Source organism: Molossus molossus, unplaced genomic scaffold, assembly GCF_014108415.1.
Source record: "Molossus molossus isolate mMolMol1 unplaced genomic scaffold, mMolMol1.p scaffold_m16_p_21, whole genome shotgun sequence".
NCBI classification, from domain to species: domain Eukaryota; kingdom Metazoa; phylum Chordata; class Mammalia; order Chiroptera; family Molossidae; genus Molossus; species Molossus molossus.
This window is the reverse complement of record NW_023425357.1, coordinates 10,030,492-10,055,122: the sequence shown is the minus strand read 5'-3', so window position 1 is coordinate 10,055,122 and position 24,631 is coordinate 10,030,492. Positions and strand designations below refer to the sequence as shown.

Sequence of the window (24,631 nt, the reverse complement as noted above, 5' to 3'; positions counted from 1 at the left end):
CTTTTCGCTGCACTGTACAGTCCTTGAAGGCAGGGCGGGGCTGTCTGGGTCCTTGCTGGGTCCCCAGCATTGCCCATCACAGAGCCAGACAATGTGTTCAGTCACCAATAATAATAACATTTATTATTGCCCTGGCTGGTTTGGCTCAGCGGTTAGAGCATCGGCCTGCGGTCCAAAGAGACCCAGGTTCGGTTCCTGCTAAGGGCGTGTACCTCGGTTGCAGTTTGTCCCCGGCCCTGGTTGGTTGTGCAGGTGGCAGCCACTCGATGTGTTCCTTTCACATCGATATTTCTCTCTCTCTCTCTCTCTCTGTCTTCCTCTCTCTCCTTCCCACTCTTATCTGAACTACAACAACAAAAATGGAAGGATGTCCTCGGGTGAGGATTAAAAAAAAATGTCCTCAGGTGAGGATAAAAAAAATAATAAAATAACATTTATTGAGCACTTATTATGTGCTAAGTATCCTTTGAAGAGGTTTACCTGCATAGTCTCATTGCCTATGGTCCTGTTATCCTCAGTTGACAGACAAGGAAACTGAGGCACAAACTTGCCCAAGACCACCCCACTGGTCATCAGGGCCAGAGCTTAGATTTAACATGGCTGTCCTGTACCCTCAGTTAGCCACCTTTCTCTGCTGCCAAGATGTTTGCTAAATGACTGCTGGTGAGGAGTGACCTGTCGCTTTTACTCCTCTCCCCAGCCAAGCCCCGGAACAAGGCAGAGGCCCAGGAGGTCCTGACCCGCTAGGCCAGGAGCCAGATTGCGGCCAGCTGCATCTCCACAGGAGGCCGCCCACCCACCTGCATCTCCTGGTGCCTGGATGGGAAGGACACTAAGACCCAGGTGCCAGGAGCCCCACCTGGCACATTCACCGTTATCAGCCTCTTAACCTTAATACCTCGAGCCAGCTGGACGCAAGACTGTCCTGCACGGTGGAGCTCCAGACCTGAGAAGTCCATCCAACTGCCCGTGAGTGTGCCCAAGTGTGAGCGAGTGTGGACACACTGCCGGACTGCCCACAACACCACAGTTCTTCATTAACTGTACCAGCTTCTTAGGCCACAGTCAACGCTGCTCTCCAGGTTGTCTGCCCTGGATTCCCTGGCCACTGTCTACACTGACACCCACACTACCTTTTTAAAATTTTTATCCTCACCCGAGGACATTTTTGCATTTATCTTCAGATGGAGCAGGAGGGAGGGAGGGAGGAAGAGAGAGAGAAACTTCAGTGTGAGAGAGACACATCAACTGGCTGCCACACACACACGACCCCAGCCCCAGCTGGGGCCAGGGATAAACTGCAACCAAGGTATGTGCCTCCCCATCGTCTGCACTGGCTCCTCTGGGCCACAGTAGCTCTGCCCTTGCTGTCTATGCCAGTCATTTAGGCCACCAGCTCTGGGGAGTTGTGTTCTCCATGTCATCTAGACTGCCCCCGTGACTGCTGTCTACATTGACACCCTACATTTTCTCCACTGGTTCTCAGGGCACTCCCTCACACACACCCCAAATATTGTCTGCCCTGGCTCATCTAGGGACCATGTCCTCCCAGCGTCGTCTACACTGGTGGGCAGTTTTACACTGATTCCCTCAGGTGCTATCTACACTGGACCCCCTTGATGTTGTCACTGGGTCTGAGAGAGGAGGGGCTGGGCACCTGGACTCCTGGGTCTGAGGGAGGAGGGGCTGGGGGCCTGGACTCCTGGGTCTGAGGGAGGAGAGGATACAGGAACATAAAAAGAGAAAGAAGTCAACTTGGGGCCCCAGGAATATTTCTGTATTGCATACACAGTTTGTAGGGGGTTAGTCCAAGTTCACCCGTATACCTGCTCTTTATGGCATGTCTGCTGTGTGTCCAGTACTTAACTCATCCCGTGTGATCCCCAAACTCTAGGTACAGTCAACCCTATCCCCATGCCTGGGTTAAAGATCAGCTGGGGCCTGGCCGGTGTGGCTCAGTTAGTTGAACGTCATCCCGTGCACCAGGAGGTCACCCGTTCGATTCCCAGTCAGGGCACATGCCCAGGTTGTGGGCCCGATCCCCAGTAGGGGGTGTGCAGGAGGCAGCTGATCAATGTTTCTCTCTCTCTCTCCCTCTCCCTTTCTCTCTCTCTAAAATCAATCAAAAAACAGGCCCTGGCCAGTTTGGCTCAGCAGTTGTAGCGTTGGCCTGCGGGCCAGAGAGTCCCGGGTTCGGTTCCTGCTAGGGGCACGTACCAAAAATAAATAAATAAATAAAATCAAAAAACAAACAAAAACGGATCAGCTGCACCCCAACAGGAACCATCATTTTCCCAGGTCACACACACAGCCTCAAGGGCACAGAGCTGGCCCTTCAGTTGGCACCTGACTCCAAACCCAGTCCTCTTACCCCGGGCTTTGCCACCCCCCCAGTCACCGCATCAGCCTGCTCAGTCATCTCTGACGGAGTCAATACTGTCTCCATTCTCTAGATGAGCAATTTGAGGTGCAGGGAAATCAGAAAATGTCCTCAGATGCATACCGACACAAGGGTTAAGAGTGGGGGAAGAGCCCTGGCCGGTTTGGCTCAGCGGTTAGAGCGTTGGCCTGCGGTCCGGAGAGACCCGGGTTCGGTTCCCGCTAAGGGCACGTACCTCGGTTGCAGTTTGTCCCCGGCCCTGGTTGGTCATGCGGGTAGCAACCACTCGATGTGTCCCTTTCACATCGATGTTTCCCTCTCTCTCTCTCTTCCTCTCTCTCCCTCCCACTCTATCTGTACAAAAAGTGGAAAAACATCCTCGGGTGAGGATTAAAAAAAAAAAAAAAAAAAGAGTGGGGAAGAAAAAGGCAAAGGGGTAAATTGTGTTACAGAATTGTTATTGAGCCTTTTTTTTTTTTTTTTTATTCTCACCTGAGGACATTTTTCCATTTCCTGTTCAGGTAGAGTGGGAGGGAGAGAGAGGAACAGAAAGAGAGAAACATCGATGTGAAAGGGACACATCGAGTGGCTGCCACCTGCACGACCAACCAGGGCCGGGGACAAACTGCAACCGAGGTACGTGCCCTTAGTGGGAACCGAACCCAGGTCTCTCTGGACCACGGGCCGATGCTCTAACCGCTGAGCCAAACCGGCCAGGGTGTTATTGAGCCTTTTTCATTATTTCAAATCTAATGTAGGACCACCCTGGCTGGTGTGGCTACATTGGCTGAGCGTCATCCTGTACACGGAAATGTCCCAATACTGGTCGGGGCACAAGCCCAGGTTGTGGTCAGCCCCCCGCTGGGGGGCGTGTGGGAGGCAACCATCCATGTTTCTCTCTCACAGCGATGTTTCTCTTTCTAAAATGGGAGCAGTTCTCACGGTGGATGTTGAATGAGGAGTGGTCCTGGGGAGGTGGGGGGGCATTGCTCCACCGGAGGCCCCTGCAACTGTTGTTACAATCACTGCCGTTGCTGCTGACAGTCACACGGAGTGGGAAAGGAAGATGAAGGGGGTCAAGGGAGGAGTGGGAAACTCCAGGCTGTTCCTCCGTCACCTGGAGGACCGGTTCCGCCAGTGTCTGTACATTCACCCAGAGCCCAGGCGAGGCGCCCAGAGCCCGTGGGGAGGGCGCTGCGGCTCGGCCGGCTCGGCCATGTCTCGGCAGCGGCGGCAGCCCCGGGATCCTTGCTGAGCTGGCCCACTGCTGTCAGCGGGCCTGGCCACTGACCCCCTCGGTGTCCAGCGGGTGGACCCTTGGCATCTCCACAGGACGCCAAGATGGACAGTCCCACGGGGACCCAGGGCCACTTCTCAAAGGGCCTCCTGCTCTCAGGTAAGGAGGAAATGTGCCCCAGGGCCCCGGCGACAAGGTGGGACTCGGCCCAGGGGTTGAGCTTCCCCTTGGAAGAAGGAAAAATTGTCAGGGAAGATGAAATTATTAGGGTATGATGATTATTAGGGGAAGCAGCAGAGTCACAACGCCATCATCATTTTATCTATGGAATTTTCTAGAATGTTAGGACCATGAGAGCAGACATTTATCTGTGTATTCTGTTCCCTGCTATCCCCAGTGCCTAGAAATCTAGGGAATTTTAAACATATCATATATAATAGGTATTATAGTATAAGTAATATATATCTGCCTATAAGTATTGGTTAGAATGAATGAATGAATGAATGAATGAATGAATGAATTCAGAGACTCTGGATGCTTAGAAGCAGGCCACACAGCATCTCGGGGCAGAAAAACCTCCTGGACCAATGAAATGGCAAATCTGTGTCATCCATACCTGTGTTTCCACTCCTGAACCCAGGGCAGACATCACTAATCAACCCCAGCACTGTTTCCAATGAACAGCACCCAGAGAGAACTCTTACCCCCAGATGAGGACTTGCAGGGCAGAGAATGCCATGGTCCCTGCCTCTGATCTCAGGTCTCCCCGGTAACTCTCCACAGCCTCAGTCCTGGCCCTCTGGATCCCCCAAGGCTCCTGGGCAGCCCTCCACATCCAGAAGATTCCAGAGAAGCCTCAAAAGAACCAGGATCTCCTCCTCTCTGTCCAGGGCATCCCAGACACCTTCCAAGACTTCATCTGGTACCTGGGGAAGGAGACAGACGGTGGCACAAGGCTGTTCACCTACATTCCTGATATACAGCGGCCCCAGAGAGACGGCAACGCCATGCAGCAACGTGACATCGTTGGCTTCCCCAACGGCTCCATGCTGCTGCATCACGCCCAGCCCGACGACAGCGGCACCTACCACGTGGAGGTCACCATCAACCCTTCCTGGACCATGCGGGCCAAGACTGAGGTCCAGGTGGCCGGTGAGTGTTGGGAGCTGGGGGAGGAAGTGGGGAGGTTAATGCACCCTGAGCAGCTACCATGTGCTCGGCCCTGTGCAAACACTTCCTCTGTTCAGCGCACATCAATTCAGCGCCTGCTGTGTGCCAGTCCCTGAAGATATTCACTCCTCACACGCATTAGCTAATAAAACATCTATTGGGTGACAGACACAGAGCCAGACCTGGAGAATGAACTATCCCACTGACTCCTCACATGCATTCATCAATGAAATACGTATTGAGCACTTAGTGTATGCCGGGTCCGGAGGGCTACACTATATCACTCAATCCTCATGTTCATGTCAAGTGTTTTTGATGAAACCACTCTGGACAAAGCAGTAGAGACAGGGTAGTGGACAACAGCAGTGGCTAACATTTCTTGGACACTTCTTATGGCTAGGTACTAGAGATTAGCTTCTCAACCAGGGCACTATTGACATTCTGAATGGGTTAATTCTTTATAGCAGGAGTCTGTCCTGTGCACTGTGGGGCATTGAACAGCATCCCTGGCCTCTCCCCACTAGATGCCAGTAGCACCCTTCCAGTTGTGACAACCAAAACTGTCCCCAGACATTGCCAAATGTCCCCCAGAGACAAAATCACCCCAGTTGAAAACCACTGCCCCTATATATTAACTCATTTTTTAAATGTTTTTATTGCCCAGTTGGTGTTGGTGTGGCTCAGTGGATTGAGTGTTGGCCCATGGACTGAGAGGTCCTGGTTCGATTCCCAGTTGGGGCACATGCCTGGGTTATGAGCTCGAGTCCCAGTGTGGGGCATATAGGAGGCAGCCGGTCAATGTTTCTCTCTCACATCAATGTTTCTATCTCTCTCTCCCTTCCTCTCTCTCTAAAAAATCAATAGAAACATATTTTAATAAAATAAATAAAATGTTTATATTGATTTTTTTTTTTTAGAAAGAAAGGAAGGGATAGGGAGGGAGAGGGAGAGAGAGAGAGAGAGAGAGAGAGAGAGAGAGAGAGAGAGAGAAACATCAACAACAGAGATACATCAATCAGTTGCCTCCCATATATACCCCAACCGGTGATCAAACCCGCAACCCTTTTTGGCACTCAGGACGATGCTCCAGCCATCCGAGCCACCTGGCCAGGGCTGCACTACATTCTTTTGACTACAAGGGTCACTAAGGTTGGCCCAGATTCAAGGGAGAGGTGCTAGACCTGCTGCTGGATGGAGAATAGCAAGGTCATGTCCCAGAAGAGCACACTGTTGCAGTCAGCTTCAGAAAGCACAGTGGTTCACAGGCTTCCTATTTACATGCTCACTGTCTACAATAAAAGGCAGAAAATATAACAAGTTATAAAAAGAAGACACTTGATCACGTGAACCAGGCAGGGTTCTTGCTGTGGCAGAGGAAACTGCTTCTGGCTGATTTAAGCAGAAAAGGAACCAATTACAGAATCCTGAGCAGCTGAAAGACTCTCCGGGGTGACAGGGAACCAGGCCAGGCAGGTGTTGTATGTTGAATGAGGTCCCCTCGAAAAGATACATTGAGTCCTTACCCGCAGTCCCTCAGAATGGGACCTTATTTGGAAATCGAGTCTTTACAGAGGTGATCAAGTTATAATCAGGTCCCTATGGTGGTCCTCTGATCCAATATGACTGGTGTCCTTATAAAATGGGGAAATGTGGACACAGAAATTTGTATGTGAAACTACCCAGGTTTTCAAAGTCAGAAGCAATGCTGCGTTTGTTTGGTCAACACGGTGCTTTAAGGCATGTTTCAATGAGCTGTTCAGGCATGAGGCTGGAAAATGTCTTTATTTGGAGTAGGCTTCTGCCCAGTTAAAACTCAGGAAGAAAAGAGGCAAAGATAATGCCTTCTGGTAGCAAAACGACTCCAGTGTTCACAAGCCTCACAACTCCAGACTTCCAGAACAAGGGATGTCATTTTCCCAGACTCTTACAACCTTCCCTTTATTCTGATTGGACCAACCTGAACCAATCACTAAGGTCAAGTGAATGAAGAGTTCTGATTGGCTTATATCTGGATTGCTGCCCATCCTGATCCAATCACTGTGACAAGGGGTGGGACTCTACTGAATGAAATATGCTAATGAGAGCCCCACCCAGAAATGGGGGCAGTATCTATTGCTCCAGAAAGGAGGCTTCATGACGGTGGTATGGTCGAAGGTGCTGGGAAGGCAGACACCCATGTGACCACTCTACCAACGTTAATCAAGTAATTGCATAATTAAGTAAGCTACGATGAAAAAGTGTATCAGGAGTCCAATCCTTGGACCTGGGAGCTGGGAATGGAAATATGAGCAGAAGTTATAGCATGTGGGGAAGAGCATGGCAGGCAGAGGGAACAGCATGGGCAAAGGCTGGACAGCCAAGAGAGTAAGGAAGTCGTGGGTGATGAGACTGGGCAGCAGGTGTCAAAGCAAGCAGGTCCTGGCAGAGGGTGTTGTAAGAAGATTGGGCAATTAGTGAGAGGAAGGAGAAAGGGTGGGAACTGGGAGGTTCCCTGAGCCAGCCAACACAGCCTCAGCCTTGCCTCACCTCCTGAGTCACCCAGGGAGCCACTGGATTTCCACCTGCTGTTGTGGGGACTTGATAAGAGAGAAGGTGCAAAAGTTGCTGGAAATGGGACAGCTTTCTATCCTCTGCCCAAAGTGACCCCCTGGGCCTTAGTTTGTACATCTGCAAAATGGGTCTAACTTAGCCAGCTCCCTGGGGATGGAGACAACTACTGAATATGCCCAATACCAGACAAGGCTGGACACAGACTATCGCCTTCCCCCCAGTGACAAGATTAATTTTAAATGGGTTTTGGACACTTTGAACAGATAAACTTTTAGGGAGATGGATAAAATAGGCAAACATTTACTAATTTGATTTGTGCGCGCACGCGAGCGAGAGAGAGAGAGAGAGAGAGAGAGAGAGAGAGAGAGAGAGAGACTAGTCCGTTTGGAATAGCAGTCTTACTTGCTCAGAGCCTGAAGTAGCTCATTCCCACCATTCAAGAGCTCTCAGGACCCAGGCACCTCTTTCGGAAGTCACACAGAGTGGTCATTAGGAGTTCAGGTGGCCCAGGTGTGATCCCAGCACTGCTCTTACCGTGAGCCCCCAGGAATGTCAATTCACCTCTCTGTGTCTCAGTTTCCTCATCTGTACAATGACACAGAATCTACTTTGTTGGAAAATTGAGAGAAGTGTGTGTGTGTAAATTCATTCAGTCTTCACAACAATCCTACAAGGTAGGTATTCTTTTTTTTTTTTTTCCTATTTTTATTAATTTGTTTTTGTTACAGATGTTTCTCCTTTTTTTCCCCTAGACACCCTCCTCCCCATCCCGCCCCTCACCCCCTCAGCATTGTGGTCTATGTCCGTTGGTTATGCATACATGCATCTAAGTTCTTTGGTTCATCTCATCCATTCCCCCACCCCCCTTCTCTGAGTTTTGTCAGTCTGAGCCATATTCCTTTCTATGTCTCTGGATCTATTTCGTTCATCAGCCCACCTTGTTCATTATATTCCACAAATAAGTGAGATCATGTGGTATTTGTGCATAAAAAGTTGCGTACAAGAAAATTTGTAGCAGCTTTATTCAAGGTAGCAAAATACTGGAAATAGTCCAGGTGTCCATCAATAGGAGACTGGCCACCTATAAAAAGGAATTCATGTAATAAAATGGATGAATCTCAAAAACGTTACATTGAATGAAAGAAGCCAGACACAAAATAGTACGTACCAAATGATTCCATTTATAAGAAAGTCTAGAATAGACAAACCTATTTATTCTCTGGTGAAAAAAAGTCAGACTGGTGGTTGCCTCTCCAGTAGGGATGGATGTGGGAGTTGCCTGGGAAGGGACATGAGAGAATTTTCTGGGGTGATGATAATATTCTGTATCTTCGTAGGGGTTTGGATTAAACACATTTGTCAAAATTAATTAAATGGTACACGTAAGATTTGTGCATTTCATTTTAAGTAAATTTTAAAATTTACATTTAAAATGTTAAATACCATAAACAATTATTGAACTCTAGCTAATGAAATGCATACCAAGTTTTTAGGGCATTGATGCCTACTATTTTGAAATGCATTTTTATTTTTATTTTTTATTTTTTATCTTTATTGTTGAATGTATTACAGATGTTCCTCATTTTCCCTCCATTGACCTCCTCCTCCCTACTCCCCCCACCCCCCTGCCTTTTCCCACTGTGTCCATTGGTTATGCATATAAGTTCTTTGGTTTATTTCTTCCCACCCCCCAACCCCCTTCTCTTTGAGGTTTGTCAGTCTAGTAACCAATTTGTTCTTAATCCCTTCACATTTTTCACCCATTGCCCCAACCCTCTCCCATCTGGCAACCAACAAAATGTTCTCTGTATCTATGAGAATGTTTCTGTTCTGCATGTTCATTTTGTTTGTAGATTCCATTGTCAATAGATATGTATTCATTGCCATTTTGTTTGTTCATATATTTTATTTTTTCTTCAAAAAGACCCTTCAATATTTCATATAATAACGGTTTGGTGGTGATGAACTCCTTTAGCTTTTTCTTGTCTGGGAAAGTCTTTATATGGCCATCGATTCTAAATGACAACTTTGCAGGATAGAGTAATTTTGGTTGTAGGTTCTTGCTTTTCATCATTCTGAATATTTCTTGCCACTCCCTTCTGGCCTGCAAAGTTTCTTTTGAGAAATCAGCTGACAGTCTTATGGGAACTCCCTTGTAGATAATTATCTGCTTTTCTCTTGCTGTTTTTAAGATTCTCTCTTTGTCTTGAACCTTTTGCATTTTGATGATGATGTGTCTTGGTGTGGGCCTCTTGGGGTTCATCTTGTTTGGGACTTTCTGTGCTTCCTGGACTTGTATGTCTGTTTCCTTCACCAAGTTAGGGAAGTTTTCTGTCATTATTGTTTCAAAGAGGTTTTCGATTTCTTGTTCTCTCTCTTCTCCTTCTGACACCCCAGATGTGAATGTTGGCACGCTTGAAGTTGTACCAGGGGCTCCTTACACTATCCTCATTTTTTTGGATTCTTTTCTCTTTTTGCTGTTCTGATTGGGTGTTTTTTGCTTCCTTATATTCCAAATCGATGGTTTGCTTCTTGGTTTTACCTTCTCTACTATTGAATCTGTGTAAATTATTCTTTATTTCAGCTAGTGCCTCCTTCATTTCTGACTGTGCTTCCTTCTTTTCTGACTGGTCTTTTTTCATGCTCTTGAGGCCCTCACTAAGTTCACTGAGCATCCTTATTTATTTATTTTTTTTTATCCTCACTCGAGGATATTTTTTCCATTTTTTGTACAGATAGAGTGGGAGGGAGAGAAAGGAAGGGAGAGAGAGAGAGAAACATCTACGTGAAGGGACACATCGAGTGGCTGCCACCCGCACGACCAACCAGGGCCGGGGACAAACTGCAACCAAAGTACGTGCCCTTAGCGGGAACCGAACCCGGGTCTCTCCAGACCGCAGGCCGACGCTCTAACCGCTGAGCCAAACTGGCCAGGGCACTGAGCATCCTTATAAGCAGTATTTAGAACTCAGCATCTGTTAGGTTGCTTATCTCCATTTCGCTTAGTTCTTTTCCTGGAGATTTGTTCTGTTCTTTCATTTGGGACCTGTTTGTCTCCTCATTACGGCTGCCTCCCTGTGTTTGTTTCTGTGTATTACTTAACGAGAAATATCAAGCTAGCTGAGACCAGATGCTGCTTGTTTGAAAGAATTTAGGAAAACCTGAAGCAGGATCCAAGACAGGCCAATCCTATGGTAAAGCAACTGGCAACAGCTTGGGTGGGCCTGAAAGTTGGGTGGGGCGGGGTGGGGCGGGGCCTCAGGGAGTCAGCAGGGCGGGGCTACCAGTGTGAGCCAGGTTGCTGGAGTCCCAGATATGGCTTCTGTCTGCCGCCCCCGGGAAGAGCTCACCAAAGGAACAAAGGCCTCTGACAGCACGTTTGTCCTGGAGAAAGCCCCCTCTCCAGTCCTCGCTCCAGTGCCAAACAGTTCAGTTCTTCCCTGTATGTCTCTGGTGCCCCTCGAGCTGCCTCCCCTCCAAGCTTAGAGGGAGAGAGTCCGATAAGTCCGTGCGCGGGCCCTTTAAGGAGCTGCCTGGGGCTCCAGCCGCCTCAGCCTCCCTGAGCCTCAGTTCCCGCTGGTTTTTCCAGTCAGAAGTTATGGGGATTCTCTTCCTGGCCCTGGATCCCTGAGCAGGGCGCCTGGTGTGGGACGGGGACCCCTCAGTCCTCAGGAAGGACCTTCCCAGCTGAGGTGTCCCCCTGATTTTTATCCGCCACATGTGGGTGTGGGACCAGCCCGTCCGCCCCCGGCCCTCCTACCAGCCTGGATGTGGCTGCTGCTTTAATTCCGTAGTTGTGGGACTTCCATCCAGCGCGATTTCAGGCGGGTTTGAATGACAGTTGTTCTGTAGTTTAGTTGTAACTTTGATGTGGTTGTGGGAGGACGATACCGCGTTTACCTGGCCGCCATCTTGACCGGAAGTCAAGGTAGGTATTATTATCCCCATTTCACAGATGGGAAAACAGGCACAGAAAAGTTGCGTAATCTGCCCAAGGTCAACATAGCAAGTAGAGAGCAGGGACTAGAACCCCAGTATTCTGACCTGAAAGTCTATGAACTTTGCTGCCAAGAAGGGCTGGGACGTAAGTGTCCAATTTGAGATTAAAGGCTGAAGGTCCTCATGGTGGGGGCCAGAAGTCGGGTAGGCTTCGTCCCAAATCTGGCTTGCCGAGTTTGAGAACCCTGTGAGTCGAGTCCCCTCGTTCCCCCAAGAAACACAGCCCAGAACATCATCCTTTCACCAAAAGGATGGCGGTGTCATCAACTGACATTCCAAAAAGTAGGTAGGTGGGAGGTGGTGATCGTGTCAGGAGGTAGGTTTTGGTAGGTCTAGGTAGGGAATCTTAGAGAAGAGGGATTTTGAGTTGAGAGAGCTGAGAAGTTCCATCTGAGACACATTGGGATTTGTGGGGCTTCTTTATCCTCCCCCAAAAACATGCTTAGAAAGAAGAAGGGAGAGAGAGAGAGAAACATTGATGTGAGAGAGAAACATTGTTCAGTTGCCTTCTATACATGCCCCTGACTGCAGATCAAACCCACAACCTGGGTAGGTGACCTGACCAGGGATTGAAGCAGCAACCTTCTGGTGCACAGGACGATGCTCAACCAGTTGAGCCACTCCAGCTATTGGGTTTTTGTTTTTTGTGTTTTCTTTTTTTATCCTCTCTCTGGGGACATTTTTGCATTTATCTTCAGATAGAGCAGGAGGGAGAGAGGGAGGAAGAGAGGAGAGAGAGAGACAATGATGTGAGAGACACATCAACTAGTTGCCACCCACATGACCCGAACCGGGGCTGGGGACAAACAGCAACCGAGGTACGTGCCCTTAGCGGGAATCGAACCTGGGTCTCTCTGGTCTGCGGACCGACACTCTAACCGCTGAGCCAAGCCAGCCAGCGTCGGCTGTTGGGTTTTATTTGCAGGGGAATCAGCCTGCTGGTTGGGCACTCAGGCCTGAAAAGCAGGAGAGAGCTCGGGTGGGAAGTTGCAGTCACATATCAGCACTCTACAACCTCTCCCAGACCCCTCAGGAAAGCTTACGGAGCTGCCCGTCACACACCTGCCCATGAGCACTGCGATCGTGGCTGCCATCCTCATCGGATCTCTTGCTGCCGGGTCCCTCCTCATCGGCAGCATTGCCTATCTCCTGGTGACAAGAGGCTGGCGGAACCAGAGCCACAGGTACAGGGGCCCCAGGCCACTCTCTGCTTCCTTTCTGTCTCCTCCCTCTCCCCTCTCAATCAGTCCCATGAATTGATTCTTTCACTGATCACATCATCTGACTCATACACAATTTCATCAAATCTTGGAACTCCTATCTGGCCGATGTGGCTCAGTGGTTGAGCGTCAGTCCATGCACCAAGAGGTCGCCGGTTCGATTCCTGGTCAGGACACATGCTCAGGTTGTGGGCCCGATCCCTAGTGGGGGGCATGCAGGAGACAGCCAGTTGATGTTCTCTCTCATCGATGTTTCTATCTCTCCCTCTCCCTTCCTCTCTCTCTAAAATCAATAAAGAAAAAAAAAATCTTGGCTGCCCTGGCCGGTTTGGCTCAGCGGTTGGAGCGTCAGCCTGTGGTCTGGAGAGACCCGGGTTTGGTTCCCGCTGGGGGCATGTGCCTCAGTTGCAGTTTGTCCCCGGTCCTGGTTGGGTCATGTGGGTGGCGACCACTCGATGTGTCCCTTTCGCGTCAATGTTTCTCTCTCTCTCTCCTTCCCACTCTATCTGAACAAAATATCAAGAATGTCCTCAGGTGAGGATAAAAAAAAAAAAATCTTGGAACTCCTGAGGTGAAAGAATCTTTCTGTCCTGTATTAGACAGAATTCTGCATTGCAAGGGACAAAAACCCAACACTTGAACTGGCTTACAAAGAATTAGAAAGTGTTTTGGTCCTCCATGAGCTTCAGGTATGGCTGGATCCAGGTACTCAATTTTGTCAAGAAACTTCTCCATGCATCTCTCAACTCTGCTTTTCTCTGTGGTGGCTTTATTCTCAGGCAGGTCCTCACCTTACAGTGTGACAAGAAAGCTCCTAGTGGCTTGAGGCTTGTACCCCACCAGCTCAGCCACTGCAGAGGAAAGACTGTCCCTGGTAGTTCCAACAAAAGCCCGAGGGCTGCCTCCAGTCAGTCCTTACAGGCCCTGTCACCAGGCTCGGTGCTGGAACGCTCTAACTGGCAGAACATGGGCTATTTGTGCAGCCCCGGAGCTAGAAATAGACCCGGCTTCACATGATCAAATGGGTCGAGAGTGGGGAGGGGTTCCCCAAAGGAAAACCAGATGCCAGAGAAGTGGAATGGATGGTGGGCAGACAAAACCATCAGATGGTACCTACCTCACATGGGGGAAGAGGGAGAGGTCGGGGCCTGTTTCCCCAGGAGAGTCTGTTCATGGAAATTCCCTCCCTCGTGAGGTCAGCCTCTTCAGGGCCTGGCTCTGAGCTGGTTGCAGAAGAGACGTCTAGTCTTTCTGCCACTCCGTGATCCCCAGAAAATGAAGGCTGCAGTTTTCTCTCTTCCCTCGATCCTTTCTTATGTGTGGTGGTTTCTTGACCTTTATCATCTTACCTGTCTTTCTCCTGATACGTTCTAATTTAGGGGTGGCAAAGGGCTGTAAAAAAATAATAGACACAGCGTCACTTTAAAACGTAACCAGAGCCACAGACAAAATAGAAACAGATTCACAGATATAGAGGACAGAGTGACAGCTGTCAGAGGGGAGGGGGACAGGGTGGAAAAAAAGTGAAGGGATTAAGCAAAAAAAAAAAAGAATAAAACCTCATGGACACAGACAACAGTATGGTGATCACCAGAGCGAAACGAGGGGGTGAGGAAGGGGGAAGAAGGTAAAAGGGGGAGAAAAGGTGATGGAAGGAGACTTGACTTGGGTGGTGAACACACGATACAACATGCAGATGATGTTATTATAGAATTGTACCCCTGAAACCTGTATAATCTTATCAACCCATGTCATCCCAATCAATTCCATTTAAATTAATTAATTAATCAAATGGGGCCAGAGCTGCCATCCCGGAGGAAGTGATGTCTGGGATTAAAGCAGCATTATGTCCAAAGCCCTGTCTGCAACGAGAACAAGAGAGCAGTCTCATGACCCTGGCGGCCTAGACTGACCCCGTGAAACAGTCTGGAATCCACATCACCGTGTTCGCTGCAGACAGATCCCTTTCTCCTGCTTCGCCTCCGGATCCCAACACGGCTTGGATTTCTGCCCGAACCAGTTGTTCCTGAATAGCTATTCCTTTTTACCTCGGATAACACCTTGTGGCCTCTCCATCTGGCCTTTTATTTTTAGGTTAACACAGCTTTTAGAACCGGGAAGGGGACCCGGCCCTGAGCGGGGCTGCCTGGGGCCAGCGGACAGTGTGCGGGTTTCTGACTTGGTGCAGGAAAAGGGTCACGAGTCCAGGTGGATTTTGGAGGACGGTTATTAAAGCTGGGGACAGGAAACCAGACAGGGCTGGGAAATGAGCCCAGGCTGGGCTGCTGGCTCACTCAGAGGTCAGAGGAAAGGGGCCTTGGGGGTAGGTTCGGGGGGTTGTCTGGGATGAACTCCCGCCGCCCATTGCTGCCCCGGTTGCAAGCCTCAGGGGTCCCTTAGGGTTTAGGAGATGCTCGCCTGTGGGGAAAGTAGGGGTGGGGGCGCCGGGGGGTGCTCCTGGGAAGGAGAGCTTGAGTTGGGTCCTTTGTCTGAGGCTTTTATTTCTCTCTAGCAGGAGGGAATCTTAGGAGAGGTCCCAGGGAAGGCTCTCAAGAGAGTATTCAGCTGTTTCCCAGGTGTGCTCTTTAGGGGCGTGGTCTTCACTGATTGGTCGGCACCAGGGCAGGGGCTCCTCCGTCACTGCAGCTGGTCCTGGTGTCGCCCACCTGGTTTTACTGCTTTTCTGGGTCTGGAGCTGAAATACAACTGAGGCCTAGATGTCCCCTCTAGGGAGGTGACTTCTGTATCTGCTGTAAATGGCTGTCAGTTTGTTCCGCTGTGTGTCTCCCTGAGTAGGTGCTTTAAGCTTTGTATTCACCCTCTGGTTGGGGAGAAGTACAAGCCATTGAGTCCTCTTAGTGTCACTGCTTTAGGGAAGGTGAGGTTTACCACGTGGCTGCAAACTGCCATTTTTGGGTTTTTGTTTTGTTTTTTATTGATTTTTGAGAGGAAGGGAGAGGGAGAGAGATAGAAACATCGATGAGAGAGAACATCAATTGGCCACCTCCTAATTGCATTGGGGATCAGGCCCACAACCTGAGCATTTGCCCTGACCAGGAATCGAACCGGTGACCTCTTGGTGCATGGGTTGATGCTCAACCACTGAGCCACACCAGCCAGGCACAAACTGCCGTTTGACTATCTGTCTCAGTTTCCTTAACCTGCTTGTCCTGGCTCACCAGCCTGTCTCACTTTCACCTCCCAGCCCAATTCTGATCAGTAAATCAGTCAACACGTATTTGCTGAGGGCCTAGTATGCGCCAGGCACTGTTCTAGGCACTAGAGAGCTTGGCGGAAAGGGGGTTGGAGGTCGCATCCAAGTCCAGTGGGAGAGGATGCTGTGATTGGTTAGTAACGTCTGCCGCCATCCTATCAGAGGCCGTGGAGGCACAAAGCCATTCCTGCCGGACTCCTTCCTAGCTCACAGGAGAAACCAAAAGCGGTGATGGGGAGGATTTGTCCCTCAGGCCATAGTTTGCCATAGTCTCTAGAGAAAACTCAGGCTTAGAGATATGAAGTCATTCGCCAACTGGCACAGAACTAGGACTGGAACCCAGGTCTGGGTGACTGGTAAGCTCCAGACCCTCAGAAGCTTTTTCCCACCACATCCAGGGATTCTCAAAGAGTCTCAAAGATTCTCAAAGCACTGGCTAAACTGTGGGCAACCTCACAGGGCACTCTGGGCCATAGCACTGAAAAACACAAAATCATGGAAATATTTAAATACATGAAAGTAGTTAGGGATAAAGGACCATGATACGGGCAACTTACCCTCAGAGAGAGGGAGAGAGAGAAGCTAGATGCTAAAGCAAATGGAGTAAAAATAACAGGTCAATCTGAGTTAAAATTATGCGGATGTTCTTTGTACCATTTTTGCAACTTTTCTCTAAGTTTGAAATATTTCCCTGTAAAAAAATTTTTTTAATGGTGTGGTGTTTTTATTTATTTATTTATTTTATTATTTTTATTTTTTTATCCTCACCTGAGGACATTTTTCCATTTTTTGTTCAGATAGAGAGGGAAGGAGAGAGAGGAAGAGAAAGAGAGAGAAACATCAAGGTGAAAGGGATACATCGAGTGGTTGCCACCCGCACGACCCAACCAGGGCCGGGGACAAACTGCAACCGAGGTACGTGCCCTTAGCGGGAACCGAACCCAGGTCTCTCTGGACCGCAGGTTGACACTCTAACCACTGAGCAAAACTGGCCAGGGCGGTTTGGTGTTTTTAAAGGCTTTGAAACATGTGGTAAAAAATCTTTTTTCTCTTCTCTTTGCATTGTTCAGACTGTGGCCAATGAACATGTCACTGGGGTTCTAGCCACCCTTTACTGCCTTTCTAATACCTGCTGGCTTGACCAAGAGAAAATCGGTGACTATATCGAGCTACAAGTTTAAATCATTGTTGGGTTTTTCTTTTTCTTTTTTTATCCTCACCCAAGGACATTTTTTTATTTTTTGTTCAGATAGAGTGGGAGGGGGAGAGAGGAAGAGAGAGAGAGAAACATCGACGTGAAAGGAACACATCGAGTGGCTGCCACCCACACGACCCAACCAGCACAGGGGACAAACCACAACCGAGGCACATGTCCCTAGCGGGAACTGAACCCGGGCCTCTCCGGACCGCAGGCTGACGCTCTAAGCGCTGAGCAAAACCGGCCAGGGCGGGTTTTTCTTTACTTTTGTGGTCATTTTCTGCTTGTGTCTAATTGGAAAGAGTTTTTATTTATAATATAACAGCTTCTAATGTGTCTCCCTGCTTCCTTCCACTCCCCATCCCACAGTCTGTTCCCCATTCAGCAGCCAGAGAGGTCCTGTTAAAATCAGTGAGCTCAGGTTCCTCAGAGTCAAGGCCATAATCCTCACCACAGTCATAAGACCCAGCTCAATCTCCTGCCCCCACCTCACCTCCCTGACCTCACCTCTTTCCCCTCTCACAGTCTCTCTTCCCAGCCACACTCTGCTCCTTGCTATTCCTTTGCTGTTCCTGCTCCTGCCTCAGAGCCTTTGCACAGACTGTTCCCTCTGCCTGGAACTCTCCGCCCATGATTTCTGCACAGCTGGTCCCCGTGGTTGTTTCAGGCCTTTGCTCAAATGTGATCTTCTCAGTGAGGCTCCCCAGGCATCCTACTTGAAACTACACACATGCCCCTTCCACCCTCTGTTCTTTCCATCATTGTTTTCCTTCATAATACTTTTCACTCCACTGTTGATTGTTCATTCGCATTCTCTATCATCTATCTGTCATCTAATCTATAGCCATCTCTATCTCTCTCTCCACTAGAGCGTCTGCTCCAGGAGGCCAGGGGTCTTTGTCGGCCTTGTTCCCAGCTGTGTCCCAAGTAACTTCAACGGTACCCAGCTCATGGTTAGTGTTCCATAAATATTTATTCAGTGAATATATGAATTGGTAGTGATGCCAAGCGTACTTTTCAAATAAGAGTATGCAAATGAGAAAATTTAAAGAGAAAACATTTTTTTTTTCAAATACAAGGGAAAGTTTGTTTAGAAAGTCACAGAGGTAGAAAAAGTGAGCCAACTGGGCTGCATGGGCTCAGGAAACAAATTACAGAGGCAAGAGAAGGGCCCTTGGAGCTTAGGAGAGAGAGAGTGGGAGCAAAGGTACTCACCTTGAGGGAAGAAGAGGAGAAAAGGCATGGGTGTAAGAGAGGGAGGAAAAGAGGAAGAGAGAGAGAGAGAGAGAGAATGCCAAAAGAAATATTAAGAAAATCATGAGCAGCTGGATGGAGCAGAATTGCTTAGATTGTTTGTATAAATGGTGACTTTGGAGAAACATTGCTCGCTGGCATAAGGTGGAGGCTGGGGAAACTGAGGAAGGACTGCGTAGCTGGGGGTTATGGGAGAAGAGTCATGGATAGCAACAGGTCTCATCCTGGCCCACTCGGAAGCAGGGACACACACACACACACCCCCCTCTGGGGCCTGGTGGGCTTTGTGGCTCCTCTGGGTGTCTCTCCACCTACCTGAACATTTGCTTGTACTAACGTTGGTTCCCTCCACGTGCCCCCAGGATGGCGACCACAGGGAAACCGGAGCTGGGCCCCAGTCATAACACTGGTAAGCCAGGGGCCCTGTCTTGCTACCCAGGCGTCCTCACGGCTCCTTCCTCTTCTCCCCCAGCAACAAACCCTCTTGCCTCCCCTACTTGGGGCCTCCCAAACATTTGCCCCACCCAGACCTCTCTGGGGTCCCCAAACTCAGCCCGCAGATTCTGAGGGCAGCAGGGCTCGCCCAAAACCTGTTTTTCTCCTCCCCTCGGTGCCTGGCACTCCCTGTCCCAGTCATCCCACACTCACCCAGCCACCAGCAGGCCACAGCCCACTTCAGGCGCCATCTCTCAGAGCCCCACACCCAGCTCCTCGCTGGTCTTCCAGCCTCTGGGAGCCTTCATCTCATTCCTGGCAGGGTCCTTCTAAAACTCTGACCATGTCACTACTCAGAGACCTTCCATGGCTCCCCAGTGCCTTTAGGATCAAGTTTAGGCTCCCTAATATGTCTCTCAAGGACTCCCATGAACCTGCTTCCACTGTCTCTCCTGGCTTCATCTCGCACATGTAACATTCCCATCCTCAAACAAACAAAACAAAACAAACAACAACAACAAAATATATATAGATTTATATATACCTCAAACATGGCAGGCTTGCCCCGGCCTGTCTACCAAAAGGTTGCGGATTCAATCCCTGATCTGGAGTCAACCAACTGATGTTTCTCTTTCTCTCTTTCTCCCTTCCTCTCTTTAAAATCAGTGTAACATGTCCTTGGGGGAGGATTTTTAAAAATAACCTGGCAGGCTCTTCACTGCCAGGCCTAAACTTTCTCTGGTCTTTGCATAGCTCTCACTTCTCCCTACAGTCTCAGATGTCCCCTCCTCCAGGAAGTCCTCCCAACCCCACTCCAGGAGCCATCCGGGTTCCCCAACTCCAGCTTTGCCCTCTCTGGATCGTCCCTGTCTGGGGACAGGTTTGTCCCCCTCTGGACTGTGAGCCCCCTGAGGGCAGGGCCCAGCCTGTCTCAGTCACTGCTGTGTCCCCAGCGGAGGGCTGGGTAAGAAGAGGGGTTTGACAAATGTTAGTTAATGAAAAAAATGTCAACAGCAGCCAGAGTGGGCCTGTGGGCCATCTGTCAGCTGGTTCCTCCCCTTGTCCCCTGTTTCAGACGACGACAACATCTATGAGGTGATGCCGTCTCCGGTGCTGGTGTCCCCCCTTGGAGGCACGGTGTCCGTGAACGCCATGGTAAGCCCCCACCGCCTCCCCTAAAGCGGCCCTGACCGGGTGCCTCCCCTCGGGTTGGCCGGGTGTCTTGCAGTCTGGGGACTGTGACGGTCTCCAGGATCCTTCCTCACTAAAAGCCAGAGGAAGAGACTGGAAGGACACAGGGTCAAGAGCATTTGTCTCGGGGCCTGGAGGCTGGGGGTGGGCTCTGGTTTCTCTCTTTGTATTTTCTACACTGAGCTTATAGTCCCTTTATACCCCGGTGAGAAGGGTTGATAAAAATAAGAAGTAAATTAAATAAGAAGGGAAACTTCAGAAGCTACGACTAAAAACCTAGCACCACAGGTGTTGATGGGGAGGCTGAGCATTAGCGGGGTGACTGTCAGGCCAGCGGCTCTCACACCCATTTCCCAGAGGAGAACACTGAGGTGCAGGGAGGTGGTACCCTTCCCCCAGGGCCTCGGAGTCAGGGAGGGGCTGTGGGGACTGGGAACCAGGTCTGAACTAACCAAAGGGCAAAGGGTGGAAGGTGCGAGGTGCCAGCCTGGCTCACTTTTTCTTCCCTTGCAGCCCCTGCCCCTGCCCCCACCCCTGGAGCCAGTGCCAGAGAACCACCACTACCAGGTGTGGGGCGGGACCCCATGGAGCCAGGGTGGGAAGGGGCAGGAAGACGCTGGGAGGGGCCTTTCCTCACCCCGCCCCCACTCAGGGTCTGCAGCCCCCGGGAAGCCTTCCAGCCTGCTGAGAGCCCCGAGGCAAGTCCTTCCCCTGGGTTGCAGTTTCCTCCTCCTTCAAAGGGATGGAGGCTGTGAGTTTGCACTGGAGGAAATGAAGCCCAGAGAGGGGAAGGGCCTTGCCCAGGGTCACACAGCGGGACAAGGCCCAGCCCCTCCTGTCTGTCCCAGGGTCTCCGTCTGCCCCTCAATGTCCCTGGCAGTCTGTCTACAAATCTCTGTGTATGTCTCTCTCCCCCTCCTCTCTCCCCCCCCCCCCTTTTATCTGTCTTCCCCTCACTCTTTCTGTATCTCCTCACATCTTTGTTTCTCTGTCTCTTCTCCTCCTCTGTGTCTGTCTCCCGTCTCTTCATCTGCCCCTTTTCTGGCTCTTCCGATGCGGACACAGAGACCGTCCCACCTCGGCCTTTCATCCTCTGTATGGCTGCGTTTTCTCTCCCAGCCTCTAGCTGGCTCTTCTGTCTCCCCCAACTCTCACTCCCCAACAATAATCTCTCTCCTTCCCCTCCCCCAGGACCTGCTGAACCCCGACCCTGCCCCTTACTGCCAGCTGGTGCCAACCCCCTGAAGGGGTCCCCGGCCTGGCCAGGCCAGTGGAGAGAGGAAAAGCCTCAGACCTCCCCTGGGAGCCTCACACCTGCTGCACAGCCACACCCGAGACCCAGCAGGACCAGGCCATTAGGGCTGTGGGGCTGATCGGGGGACTTGCTGAACACATCGAGCAAGGCATCGGACAGGTGTCCCAGGCTGGGGACAGGAGACCAGCCAGACCCAGCTTCTCACTCCCCCTCTGGGTGTACCACCCGCCCTAATCTGCTCCTTCCAGCAACCTGACCGAAGCCATGTGCCTCCCCCTCCTCCTCCACTGGGATGTTTGGGGGTGAGGAGGTGCCCACTTGGCTGGGCTCTGGACTGGCTGTCAGCCCACAAAGCCCCAGCCCCGCTCCCTGGGGACAGGACAGCCCCACCATACCTGCCCCAGAGGACAAGGCACAGGGCAGGGAGCACTGGCCTCCCAGGTCTGTGGCCCAGAGGACAGCCCTGGTCAGTTACTACGGCTGCCACACCCCTTCCCTGCTCAGGCAGAGCTGACCCCTCTCAAAACCCAGTCTCTCAGAACCTGCGGCCACCTTCTGCCTGTTGCCCCCCAGCCTGAATCTCACCAAATCCCTCAGGGCAGGACTCCTTTCTCTACCCCACCCCAACCCCACTCCCAAATTCGAGCCCAGTGTGTGGCCTTTAATTCACTCTTTCATTCAGCAATAAACAGGCTGTGCCATGAAGAGTCTAGATCCTGCAGCTTTGGCAGGGAACAAGGCAGAGGAAAACACTTGCTCTCCCAGACGGACACTCTGACAGGGGGGAGACGGAAACTAAGTAACATAGGGTGTGGGGTGTTGGATGGTGATAAGTGCCCCGGGGGAAACAAAGAAGGGGGGTTAGGAGAGGTTCCCTGAGAAGGTGACAATGAGCAAAAACCTGAAGGAAGAGAAGGAGAGAGCCAGGTGGGGATCTGGAGGGAGAGCGTTTCAGGCAGTGAAAATGGCAAGTGCAAAGGCCCTGAGGTAGGAGTGTGCCAGTGTGTTCAGGAGCAGCAAGGAGGCCAGGGTGGTGGGAGCAGAAGACAGGGGGCGGGTAAAGGGTAAGAGGTGAAGTCCGGGGTGGGGGGAGCAGCAGAGCGAGCAGGGCCATGAAGGGTGCTGCAAAGACTGTGGCTTTTGCTCTGGAGGTTGGGGAAAAAAAGAACAAAAAGACAGTGGTAGGCTGAATAATGGCCCCTCAAAATGTCTATGTCCTAAATCCCTGTGGATGTTACCTTACATGGCAAATGGGATTTTGCTCCTGGGAGGATCCTGGGATGGGCAGATTATCCTGGGCCATCCAGGGGGGTCCTGAATGTGGTCACAAGTCTCTTTATAAGAGAGACACAGAAAGAGCACGATTCAGAGGTGAGCCCGGCGGTGTGGCTCAGTGGTTGAGCATCGACCCATGCACCAGGAGGTCTTTCTCAGATGGATATTTCTCTCTCGCGCGCGCTCCCACTCTGTCTAAAAAAAAAAAAAATTTAAATATATATCAAGTGTGAAAAAAAAGTTACAGGAGGTCCTAATGCAGTAAGACTGGTTTCGCTCAGCTAGGAGGCGCTGTCTGCCAGCCCAGGGGAGCGCCTCAGGAGAAACCAGCCCTGCCAACCCCATGGTGGAGCATTTCCAGCCTCCAGAACTGTGAGAAGAGAAATACCTGTGGTTTAAACACCAAGCCTGTGGTCCCTTGCTATGGCAGCCCTGGCTGACCAACGCAGGCTCCTCCTACCACAGCCCCAGGAAACGGGGTGACCAAAGGGGTTTTTTTCTATAAAACCAGAATTAAATATAATAATAATAGCCCTGGCCAGTTTGGCTCAGCGGTTAGAGCATCAGCCTGCGGTCCTGAGAGACCCGGGTTTGGTTCCCTCTAAGGGCACGTACCTCAGTTGCAGTTTGTCCCCGGCCCTGGTTGGGTCGTGCGGGTGGCAGCCACTCGATGTGTCCCTTTCACATCAATGCTTCTCTCTCTCTCTCTCTCTCTCTCTCTCTCTCTTTCTCTACCTCCCACTCTATCTGAACAAAAAAGAATGGAAAAAATGTCCTTGGGTGAGGATAAAAAAATTAATATAATAATAATAATAACAGTAGCTCCAGTGAGAAAGCCTGTACACCAAGCTTTGCTGATTGAACTCAATGGGGCACCAGAGACATGAGAAGAAACCAGACCAGCTCCTGCACCCAGGAAACTTGCAGTCTAGTGGGGCAGGCCACCTGGGACCCATGTAATAATAACTAATAATAAATATTTATTGAGCCTGTGCTGTATACACCATGCACTGTGCTAGGTGCTGTACATTTATTTACTTGTATCCTTGCAACAGCTTTGTGAAGGAAGAACTCTATTATCGCCATTTTACAGATGAGGAAACCGAGTCAGGGTGTACATGGACAAACTGAGAATGGAACCAAAGCCTTTCTAACACCCAAGCTTTCTCTTCTCCTTGTTCCATTCTGAAAAGAAGAAGGACCAAGATGTAACCTACCACCACAGAGGACGCTGGGGTCTGCGTGGGGGCAGAGGGCTCTGCCGTCCATCAGAGGGCGCGAAGGAGCGCACACAGCGCTATCACCCTTGCTGGCCTTCGGTTTCTGCTCTATAAAATTGAATGGATTGGACAGTCTCTGGAAGACTTCCATCCTTCCAGAACCCTAGGCCAGAGAGGGCAAAGATGTTTGACTTTGCTTTTGGGCAATTCCCACCCATCAGCAGAGGTGGGTTGGGGCACTGTGTTGAGATGGATTATGAGGCTGGTTTTGGATCCAGCAGGGAGCCGTGTTGTGATTGCTTCTGTCTACAGCAATCAGTTAACAACGTTTTCTGAGAGGGCGGGAGGAGAAAGCGGCCGCACAATGCCTTGTTTTTGTTATGGCTGTCAGAAAAGGCAGAACTCCTCAGAGTTCTCAATTCCAATCTCACCCATTTTCCAGATGGGGACACTGAGGCTCGGAGAGAGCAGGGCTTGCTTATGCTTCACATGGTGACCTGGTGGCAAAGCTGGGAGCAGAGGGGCTCCCAGCACCAGCCTCTTCCCAGCCCTCACTCTGCCCTGGGATTTAGCTAGCAAGGCACTTACCAGAACTGGGCTGGGCAGAGTGCGCCTCCTCAGAGGTGGCTGGGGTAACCTCACGGGTGGGGTCCTCTGCTATTTTCCTGGAGGACCAGAAACCCCAAAGCACTCATACTCTGTGCATCTAGTCCTTCCCATCTCCATAGGCTCTGCCCATATCCCACGTCCATTTTCAGGCAATGCCCCAAACCCTCTGAATTGCCCAGGTGCCATGGATACAGTTCAGCACCATGGTCAGCAACTCTCCTGCCCGGCAAGCCCCCTGAAGACCACACCCCCACCCCATTTCCAGCTTTACCTTCTGGCATATCTGATGTAGAGAAAATAGCCCAGCCCTACCGACAGGGCAATGACTGCCAGGATGCCAATGGCAATGCCAGCAATGGACCCTGCAGACAGCGACGACTGGGGACCTGGGCCTGGAGGGAGAATCAGGACTCGGGCCTGACAC

The 24,631-nt window shown here is 50.6% G+C and overlaps 1 protein-coding gene across 1 annotated transcript; it reads left to right on the top strand.

Moving 5' to 3' along the window:
• Nucleotides 1-3,721: 3,721 nt before the first annotated feature.
• Nucleotides 3,722-21,093, top strand: CEACAM19 (CEA cell adhesion molecule 19). The gene is made up of 8 exons (XM_036275021.1): nt 3,722-3,776; nt 4,401-4,769; nt 12,370-12,520; nt 17,838-17,921; nt 18,585-18,631; nt 19,733-19,812; nt 20,362-20,415; nt 21,040-21,093. Exons 1-8 carry the CDS (start codon nt 3,722-3,724, stop codon nt 21,091-21,093), a joined length of 894 nt encoding a protein of 297 aa, XP_036130914.1.
• The last annotated feature ends 3,538 nt before the right edge of the window (nt 21,094-24,631 follow it).